The sequence below is a fragment of the Cucurbita pepo genome, chromosome LG08 (assembly GCF_002806865.2).
Source record: "Cucurbita pepo subsp. pepo cultivar mu-cu-16 chromosome LG08, ASM280686v2, whole genome shotgun sequence".
Lineage (NCBI taxonomy): Eukaryota > Viridiplantae > Streptophyta > Magnoliopsida > Cucurbitales > Cucurbitaceae > Cucurbita > Cucurbita pepo.
In genome coordinates, this window is record NC_036645.1 from 1060223 (window position 1) to 1070373 (window position 10151).

At 40.0% G+C, this 10151-nt stretch overlaps 2 protein-coding genes across 3 annotated transcripts; one reads left to right on the top strand and one right to left on the bottom strand.

Moving 5' to 3' along the window:
- Window positions 1-1509: 1509 nt before the first annotated feature.
- LOC111800617 (COBRA-like protein 7) lies at window positions 1510-5009 on the top strand. The gene is made up of 2 exons (XM_023684395.1): window positions 1510-2260; window positions 3218-5009. Exons 1-2 carry the CDS (start codon window positions 1711-1713, stop codon window positions 4639-4641), a joined length of 1974 nt encoding a protein of 657 aa, XP_023540163.1. The 5' UTR covers window positions 1510-1710; the 3' UTR covers window positions 4642-5009.
- A 617-nt stretch (window positions 5010-5626) lies between these two features.
- On the bottom strand, window positions 5627-9254 carry LOC111800470 (two-component response regulator ARR2-like). 2 transcript variants are annotated; one of them, XM_023684178.1, is made up of 6 exons: window positions 8793-9254; window positions 8331-8483; window positions 7871-8248; window positions 7667-7743; window positions 6388-7554; window positions 5627-6137 (listed from the first exon to the last, which is right to left on the bottom strand). In XM_023684178.1, the coding sequence occupies exons 1-6, from the start codon at window positions 8938-8940 to the stop codon at window positions 6075-6077; spliced, it is 1986 nt and encodes a 661-aa protein (XP_023539946.1). In that variant the 5' UTR covers window positions 8941-9254; the 3' UTR covers window positions 5627-6074. The 2 variants fall into 2 exon arrangements, with proteins under 2 accessions (XP_023539946.1, XP_023539945.1); XM_023684177.1 differs by having other exon boundaries at window positions 5627-6140; window positions 8793-9253.
- Window positions 9255-10151: the final 897 nt, after the last annotated feature.

Below are 10151 nucleotides of genomic sequence, written 5' to 3' on the forward strand. Positions count from 1 at the left end.
TGCATCCAATCATTTTTCTCCAAATAAATTTATCATTAGGATAACTGTCCTTTTCATTATTTCTATATTTTTATATTAAATATATATATATTTTTAAAAAGTAACTTCCATTTACCACAGTGAAAAAAGTCATGGGTCATTTAAAAGAACCAAGGATAAACTTTGTCTAAATAAAAGTTTCATTTGGTTAATATATATATATTTTTTTTGAGGGTATTATTCAAAACCATTAAGCCGTCTTATGGACCTAGAAGACTATTGTGGTAACCTGGGAATGGGGCCGGTTAGGGTTGTGTGACTTGATAGTCCTAAAGGAAGGCGTGGATCACACGATTAGTAATTAGCTCCACACGACTAGTAATTAGCTCCATTGGAGACTACTGATAAGGCAACCCTAATTCAGCCCAGCGATCCAAGCTTTTCTTGAAACAAGAACCCTTGAATTAACACCTCCTTATACGAAATTTGGATCAACCAAGAGATAAGGATAGAATTAGATTACCTCTAAGCAAGATTTGGAAACCTTGTTCTAAATTGAGTCACTCTACCATCTAATTTGATCAATGCTTGATTGAATGGCTCGGGTGCCATTCTACTACAAGAATTGCTTGAAACTTAGAAATGGCAAATATGATGCTAGTATTTATAAGGAAAACGTCTCAATTTGAGATCTGAATTACATTCATCCACAAATCTAAATTTTACATAACATATTGTGGGTATTTATAGTCTCCTGACAAAAACGTTTGTGGATGGGATTTATTCGAGACGTTTGTGGACGGAATTTATTCCCGATCCCCTCTAATCTCCACAAAAGAATAAGTAAAATTTATCATTTGACTTTTACATAATTTATGAAATTAAACATAGTTCTTTCTAACAAATGTTTGTGTTTAGGTGGCTAATGTGACAGGTTTGAAATCAAGTAGCCTCCGAGTGATTTTGTTGCCACTCGTTTAATTTAATCCCACTTTTTATGTGTTTTCTAGTCCTGTAAGCAACAAATCATACGTAAATGCAAAAAAGAGTCGTGTAGTGTAAAAAATGATAATAAAGACGTTATGAAATGCATCTTTGTATTCATTCAACAAACAACCTCAGTCACTCGCCTCAACCTCAGCAACAACAACTTAGATGAACTAGCTAAATCAACTCTATGTTTGTTCTTTATCGTTTAGTACCGACCCATCGATGAGTTACTAACCAATAATCTAAATTGGTACACTTATCGAGTTTAAGAGTATAAATTAGCTCCCTCCATAGCGGTTTTGTTTTACGATATGCGGCCGAATGCTCGAATCCAATCTAGGGCTCTAAAACTATTCAAATAAAAGGAGCTTCAATTTGAAAAAAGATTCCAAAAGATTTAAACTTTTTGTTTTCCAAATTAAAAAAAAAAAAAAAAAGGAAAAAAATCAGAATGAATCAACGGATAGTCTCCCCACTGGTTGAATGCCGTTTGGTTTTTGGCCAAGTCCTTTCAGAACAGCTCAAAGACGGCCATATAATATATAATTTTTGATTATTGCTAAGCCAACAATTTTCATATGCAACGTGGTTTGAATTTTGTTTCCACCATTCCTACAGCTTCCCTTTCGCTGTTTTTCTCTTTCCCACAATCCACGCGTTTCCTCTCTCCAAAAATTCCACTATATTTCGTTTCAAATCCATTCCACTTTCAAACCCAGAAAACCCCAGAACCCCCAAATCATGGCGTTCAACTTCTGGGTCACCGCCACCGTCGATCTGCTCCTCCTCCTGATCTTCACGGTCATACCCTTTTCGATTTGTCAGCCAACTGACCAAGCTCCGCCTCCCTCCGCCGATTCTTGCAATAGTATCTTCTTGTCCTATAGTTTCAACCAAGGAACGAAGCTCCCCCCTAATGTCACTGATCGGACCCGTCAGCCGTACCGATTCGAGTCTACTCTCTTGATTCTCAATAACGGCCTTCAGGAGCTTAAGTCTTGGAAGGTTTTTGTGGGGTTTCAGCACGATGAGTTCTTGGTCTCGGCTTCCGGCGCCGTCCTTGCCGATGGGAATAGCGTTCCCGGAAACGTCGGTAATGGGACCGTCTTTGCTGGTTTTCCGATGACCGATTTGAAGACGGCGATTGAAACTGCTGGAGACTTCACTCAGATGCAGGTCCAAGTCAAATTGGTTGGGACCCAATTTGGGGTTGCCCCTCCGAATAGTCCGATGCCTACGAATATATCTCTTGCTAATGATGGATACCTCTGCCCTCGGCCAACTCTACTAGGTACTTCCCTTTCCCTCTCGTTTCTAGTGATTTATTCCTGATTTTCTGCTACTTCTGATCAGTTTCTAAGTAGTGGCACAATTTTACAATCTGGGTTTCTGCTTGTTTTTACATTAACTATGTTTCTAGATTCTAGTGGTTTATCCCAAATCTGTTTCTGATCGGTTCTTCAGCTTTTGGAAAATTTTACGATCTGGGTTTCTTTGGGCTTGTTTTGCATTATGAACTTTGTATATACAAGGCTGGATTCTGGTGATTTATTCAAATTTTCTGTAGTTTCTGATCAGATTCTGAGTAGTTGCTAAATTTTATGATCTGGGTTTCTGCTTATATTTAGTTAAGGTAAGATTCTGGTGATTTATCCAAATTTTCTGCAGTTTCTGATCAGATTCTGAGTAGTTGCTAGAGTTTTTCTTGGTTTTTGTAGCTATCTTTCCCCTTTGATTCTCTCCGCAATTTCTTGAGCTTGGTTTGAGTTTGAATATTAATTGCTTGAGCTTGGTTTGAGTTTGAATATCAAGTTCTTGAGCTTGGTTTGAGTTTGAATATTAATTGCTTGAGCTTGGTTTGAGTTTGAATATCAAGTTCTTGAGCTTGGTTTGAGTTTGAATATTAATTGCTTGAGCTTGGTTTGAGTTTGAATATCAAGTTCTTGAGCTTGGTTTGAGTTTGAATATTAATTGCTTGAGCTTGGTTTGAGTTTGAATATCAAGTTCTTGAGCTTGGTTTGAGTTTGAATATTAATTGCTTGAGCTTGGTTTGAGTTTGAATATCAAGTTCTTGAGCTTGGTTTGAGTTTGAATATCAATTTCTTGAGCTTGGTTTGAGTTTGAATATCAAGTTCTTGAGCTTGGTTTGAGTTTGAATATCAAGTTCTTGAGCTTGGTTTGAGTTTGAATATCAGTTACTTGAGCTTGGTTTGAGTTTGAATATCAATTTCATTTCTCTAAACATCAGGAAAGAGTGAGATGCACGTCTGTTGTAGACCCGATCCAAGCGTTAAAACAAACATCACAACTAGTGAAGAGTTCTTGCCTCGCCAAAATGGCGATCTAACGATCATGTATGATGTGACAAGAACCTATGATTCAAGTTATTGGGCACAAGTCAAAATTTCTAACCATAATCCTCTCGGTCGTCTTGATTATTGGAAGTTGAGCTGGGAATGGATGAAGGATGAGTTCATCTTTTCAATGAAAGGTGCTTATCCTTCTGTTGTTGATTCTACTGATTGCATTTTTGGTAGACAAGGCACTTATTATAAGGATTTAGACTTTGCCAATGTATTAAGCTGTGCAAAAAAGCCAACAATTGTTGATTTGCCTCCAACTAAGGCCAACGACACTACGCTCGGGTTGATCCCGTTCTGTTGTCGAAACGGGACGATCTTGCCTTCTCATATGGACTCAAGCAAGTCGATTTCAGCGTTTCAAATGCAAGTTTTTAAAATGCCACCAGATCTCAATAGATCCCAGATTACACCACCTCAGAATTGGAAGATCAGTGGCGTTCTAAACCCGACGTATAAATGTGGTGCTCCGTTGAGGGTAAGTCCTAGCGAATTCCCAGACTCAAGTGGTTTACCATTGAATTCGACTGCAGTGGCTAGTTGGCAAGTTGTTTGTAACATAACTCACGTCAAGGACGACACACCGAAATGCTGTGTTTCGTTTTCGGCTTACTACAACGATTCTGTCGTCCCTTGTCGAACGTGTGCTTGTGGATGCCCGCATAACACTGCTCGTACATGTAATGCAACGTCCTCTGCAATGCTCCTCCCACCGGAAGCCCTTCTTGTTCCGTTTGAGAATAGGAGCGCCATGGCTGTGGCTTGGGCTGGTCTTAAACACTACCCAACTCCCAATCCCATGCCTTGTCCCGATAACTGCGGTGTGAGTATCAATTGGCATTTGTATACCGATTATAGAGACGGATGGAGTGCAAGGATTACGCTCTTCAACTGGGACGAAGTGAACTTTGCAGATTGGTTTGCTGCAGTTCAGATGAAGAAAGCAGCACCTGGTTTCCAGGCAATGTACTCGTTCAACGCGACGACCTTGGAACTGAATGGTGCCAATAATACTATCTTTATGCAGGGTAATCCTGGACTAAACTATCTCGTAGGCGAAACGGACGGAGTCCACCCAGAAAGGGATCCGAGGGTACCCGGAAAACAGCAATCTGTGATATCATTTACAAAGAAGAACATACAAGTTCTTAACATGGCTGCTGGAGATGGGTTCCCCACTAAAGTGTTCTTCAATGGGGAAGAATGTCTACTCCCAAAAACATTCCCTGTTAACGACAGCCGAAGGAACTTAGCTTCGTCGATTCCGAGCATCTTAACGCTACTATTTGTGTTCGTGTTTGTTCAGCAATAGCCCGGAAAGAACGAGAAGAATCACATTATGTTGTAGCTGCTGTTCATTGTTTTATTCTTTGAAGGATTGAAGATGAAATGGAGCATTTTCAGGGACTGACTGAGATGAACACTTTGAGAAATGATAGGTTTTATGGTCACTCAACACTAGAAGAAGCTGCATCATGGCTCTGCCAGTTCTTCTGGCTTGTATTTTTTGAACTTTTGTGAATTTTGTTATTATAAATGTTTCCCCTACTTTTCCTCATATATCAATTAGGACCTTTGTTTTTGATATATTTATGATTCGAACTCTTTTGGGGCAACATTTTCGATTCGAAAGTTTCATTTCTTATGAAATATAGTGTTCAAATTATATTTATGAGAACAGATTTTGGTTCCTGATATTGTAAGGACGGAACGGACTTAAGGGTATGTATTATATGTTGTGAGATCCCACATTGATTGGAGAGGGAAACGTGGAAACTTCTACCTAAGAGATGCGTTCTAAAACCGTGAAGCTGCGATGACAATACGTAACAGACTAAAATAGTTAATATCTGCTAGCAATGAACTTTGACTGTTTGTTACAAATGGTATCAGAGCCAGACATCGAAACTCTGACACCGGACAATATGTCAATAAGGATGCTGGACCCCGGGGTGAATTGTAAGATTCCACAGAGTTGTTTGTTACAAATGGTATCAGAGCCAGACACCGGAGCTCTGACACCAGACAACATGCCAACAAGGGTGCTGAACCCCAAAAAGGGTGAATTGTGAGATTCCACAGAAGATGTTGATCAACGGGATAGATTGTGAGACCCCATAGAGGATGTTGGACCCTCAAGGAGTAGATTGTGAAATCACCCGAGAGATGAACAAAATATTCCTTATTATAAGAGTGTAGAAACCTCTCCCTGACGGCGATACAAAGCAGACAATATTTGCTAGCGGTGGACTTGAGCCATAAGAATCACCATGTTATATAAAACGAGAGAAAATAGCTGAAAGTGAAAGACGAATATGAAAGGCAATGAAAATCTCAAAATTTTACGATTACAAAAGGATAACTTAGTAGTATCTCTAAACAGGTGTCTTGAACCATATAGCAGAATATGTACATGAAAGTGAACTGCAATTGCTATGAACATAGGAAGAGTATTGTTTTTCAGTAGGTTATGGAGTCATAAGGGGTCCTTAAACCTGGCAATTGCATCAAAAATCTCAATTCCATGAGCCAAGAGCACCGACGTAGCGCCCGATTCCACAACCAGACTCGAGTTCGTCTCTCTGTGGAAGCGGTCGAAAGAATCTGCACATTATGCAATTTGCATACACTATGCTTCAGTGCTAAATGAACTTCACAATATTACATCTAAAATGATCTGCCTGCTGATATGTAATGCCTGTTCATAATGGCTGTTCATATGCTTTCCAAGCTAGACCAACGTTCTTAAACAGGAGTATTATGATGAAACCATTCCAACTCACTTTCAGCTGTTGCAATGCTTCCCTGCTGCTGTGAAACAACATATTTTACAAAGTTTATTAGTAATAATTCATCTTACGAACACACCGGGGAGGAAGAGTGTAACAGCCCAAGCCCACCGCTAGTAGATGTTGTCCGTTTTGGCTCGTTATGTGCCGCCGTCAGAAGAGGTTTCCACACCCTTATAAGGAGTGTTTCGTTCCCCTCTCGAACTGATGTGGGCTTGAGCTGTTACAATGAGTGGGTTGAGCAAAATACAATGGTACTGCAATCTAACCTGTTTAAGAAGTGCACTCATTAGGTCCTCCTCCTGACCAAAGTGTTCAGAAAAAAGGTCGGTTTGACTGCTAGTTTCCGAAGCTCGTTCCATCTTAACTCTCACCGAGCCATCATCGAAAAGAGGATTGAGTTGTTGACCCATACTTTGGGCATTCCCATTGTCACTTCCTTCTTCCAACAAGAACATGGCCTTGCCTACCGTAGATGTGTGCCTGTTATGTCCATTTTGTTGGCTAGAGGCATACCCTTGATGACCAAATGCTGCGGTCGGAATGTCAAGACTACCTTGCGATGCATCGAAGGTCACGCCTACGTGCTGCAAGTCCCAATCTGGCTTCTGAGGATGCAGATCCCTAAACATATCATAGCTCGGAACGAAACCGTCAGATCCTTTAATATCCGAGACCGAGTTAACCTCGTCCGGGAATCTTCCCTTTGGTACAATACTCGACATCCCTGGTGTACTTTGAAGTGGAAAACTGTTACCAGGCAATTCTGCAGTTTGGTTCATGGGAAAATTTGACATTGTTGAGGCTGGTGAAATTAGATTGTAGCCTCCACCTCTGCTGTTAGTCGTAAATCCATTCCTAGCCAAAACCGAACCAGCGGTTCCATTCGGCAAAATCGACTGCTGTATTGTCGGTGGAAGCCTTGTAACACTCGTTGCTGTACATTCATTTAGGATCTGTGGTCGAGCTTGTGGTTGAGGTGTCTGCATCAGTTGAGAGCTAGTTTGGCCTCCTTGGGCACTAGCTTGCATTGTCATGTTTCCATGAGATTGTGCAGAGTGCTGCTGCAGATTAGCTAGCTGTTTCGGCTCCATCGTTGTCGGAATTCCATGAAGAAGATTCATCGGTTTACTACCGTTCAAATGTGGCTGTTGTCCATCACTGAATCTCAACTTCGGATTTTCAAAGCTAAAAAAGTGGTTCCTTTGGTCAACAAGAGGCATAGGCATGCCTGATTTCGCTGTAGACCGACCAAATCCCGCTGCTTGGAGCGTAGCAAGGCTCTGTGGCTGGAGTTGACCAGCAGCAGCGAGCGTTTGAAGATCAAGCCCGTTCAACGTCGAGCCAAATGCTTCTTGGGCACTCATGAATGTGTTGTTCAAATTACTCTGTTGCAGTGTCATTCCACTTACTCTTCTCAGGTACAGGCGATATTTCTATGCATTAAAACGTGCAGCATATTAAGAATCTACTCGGAACGTTTCAAGCAGAGAGAAGAAGATACACAAGAATTCATGAACATAAACGAGCTTCTCGATCGGTCCTTACCTGAAGATGGCTGGCAACGTTTTCTCTAGTGAGTCCAGGAACATTCATCAATTCGAGAATCTTCTTCGGAACAGCCTCTGTAATCATAGACCGTATTTTACGATGGTTAGAGAACGCTTAAACCCTCGAGAAGTCAAAAATCATGCTAAGAGTTCACAAATCCAAAGAACTAAGTGCAAGAAATAACGAGAAGAAAATCCATACTCTCGATTCCTAGTTGATTAACAGCACCCACGAACTGTTGATGAAGCTCAACGGACCAAACAACCCTCGGTTTTTTTAGGGTCGATGAGTCATCCCTCTCCTCAGCATCGTCTATGTCCTCCTTCCTCCTCTTCGAGTTCCTCCAACTTCCTTCATTAGCAGAAGATGAATAATCTGGTTCTTCATTCGCCTTTTGCTGTCGATCGACGTCCTCAACACCAGATTGCTCCAAGTCCTTCCATTCATTCTTCCGCTTACGAACGACATGCTGCCATATGTTCTTCAACGCTTCAATTCGAACAGGTTTTATTAAGTAGTCACAAGCACCATGAGTCACTCCCTTCATAACAACGTTTTTCCCGTCATCCACCGACATCACTACACAGAACTCCACTCATTAGAAACCAGTCCCTATCAAGCTATCATTCACTATTATGAACTAACAAAATGTATTCCTTACTAATCACAGGCAAGTCCATTTCAAGTCCAATGCATTCCAGAAGCTTGAATCCATCCATATCTGGCATATGAACATCGCTCAAAACGATATCGAACCCGTTCTTGTAACGTCTGAGGACCGATAACGCATCCTCAGCTCGACTACATTTCGTTACTGAAACACAAGACAAATTCTCCATTACTAACATACATGTTCCCTAATCCAAAACAACTCAAAATTATAGCAAAATCATGAACATTCAAACGAACTCACGATCTCAAATCAAGAACCCTATATCGAAAATAGACTCTCAGGTACACCAAAATCACAAGAAACGATAGCAAAAGTGACAGAAATTTCACTCGAACGCCCAAGAAACAATCAAATCGCATACGGATACTTGAAAAACGAAGTGAATAACACAGATTCAAGAGAAACCGCTACCAAAAACAAGAAATATCCAAGCGGAATCGAAAAGGATACCTTCGTAGCGACAAATCCGAAGCATCTTCTCCAAGATCATAAGGCAGGTAGGATCATCATCAACAACAAGAACACGAAGGCCAGCCGGAAACTGGAGAGGAACAGATTCACTAGGTTTCCTTACAGAGCTCGAACTCGCCGTAGACATCGATCCCTCAAATCGATTCAGATTTACCCTTGAATACCCCAAATCTCAAACGAACGAAATCAATAAAAACGCCGAATATTGATATAGCAGCATTTTATACTTCACTTTCGGCTCAAAAAGTGGGCAAAATCAAAAGAATCCATATGGGTTTTAGATGAAATCAGAGATAGAATAAGGAAATGGGAGTTTCTGAGAGGAATTTTATACAGAGCACTTGGAGATTAGAGCAGAACGGTTGAAGAACCCTGTTCAATTTAGGGGCTCGTTGTTCATTGGATTATCGTAATATTTTATTCAAAGTGGGTCACTCCTGAGAGAGTGGATCCAGCTCATACAGGACTAAGATTTAACTAACCCATATATCCAAATCTACTCTTAAAAACTTTCAAATTCTTTACACTATTTTTCATTTTCGTTCTTTGTACAAATAAGACACAACAAAATTGCACAAAACTAGAACGATCAACTCCCTTTCATATTCCGATAAGATAGCATCTTTCACGTACTACATATTCTTTCTCCTCTTTCGATCGCGTGTTTGTTTAAGTTACTAGGCACTCTGTGATACAATTAACTCTCAACGTGCTCGTTTTTATGTTCTTTTTGAGTTCGAACAGAATCTGTACTCATTAAAAGCGGTTAGATTCTTTGTTTATAGTCATTTTCAATCATCCTCTTGTCTTTTCTTCTACAATAGATTGCATAATTTTTTACCTGCGTTCTTCTATCTTCAACTATACTTAGCCCTCTAGGGTTAGCTCGGAGATTTCCAATACTCCGCTCCCTTGGGTAGCTCGGACATGTCTCGTCATCCTTAATTTTCGTAAATATCTCTTTTAGTTACGAGATTTTGATCAAATTTACATATTCATATAAAATAAGTTATTTTATTTTAATAACAAAGTTGAAAAGCATCACTATGCTTTATATTAAATATAGATCAAGTTCCTAGGAATATGCTACATGTTTGATAAAGGAACGTTCTCTATTTTTCTCTTATTCAATTTTAATCGATAAACTCAAATATTCAATCACAAAAATGGTTACGGAAAGCGACGGTCACTCGATTTCGATAAATTAAAAAAAAAAAATGATCAAAGTCTTAACCTTTATGATTCATCGAGAAAATACCCACTTCCAGCAAAATGAAACTATTTAGGGTTATTATTGTCTCAGACTCGGATCAATTTCACGATGAAATCAGCTCAAAA

Excerpts from the sequence above, each read along its gene's own strand:
- LOC111800617 (XM_023684395.1), top strand. The coding sequence starts at position 1,711 with ATGGCGTTCAACTTCTGGGTCACCGCCACCGTCGATCTGCTCCTCCTC. Across the intron at positions 2,261-3,217 it reads CCCTCGGCCAACTCTACTAG|GAAAGAGTGAGATGCACGTC; the intron begins GTACTTCCCTTT and ends TCTAAACATCAG.
- LOC111800470 (XM_023684177.1), bottom strand. The coding sequence starts at position 8,940 with ATGTCTACGGCGAGTTCGAGCTCTGTAAGGAAACCTAGTGAATCTGTT. Across the intron at positions 8,484-8,792 it reads TCGGATTTGTCGCTACGAAG|TAACGAAATGTAGTCGAGCT; the intron begins GTATCCTTTTCG and ends CTTGTGTTTCAG. Across the intron at positions 6,141-6,387 it reads TGAGTGCACTTCTTAAACAG|CAGCAGGGAAGCATTGCAAC; the intron begins GTTAGATTGCAG and ends GTTGTTTCACAG.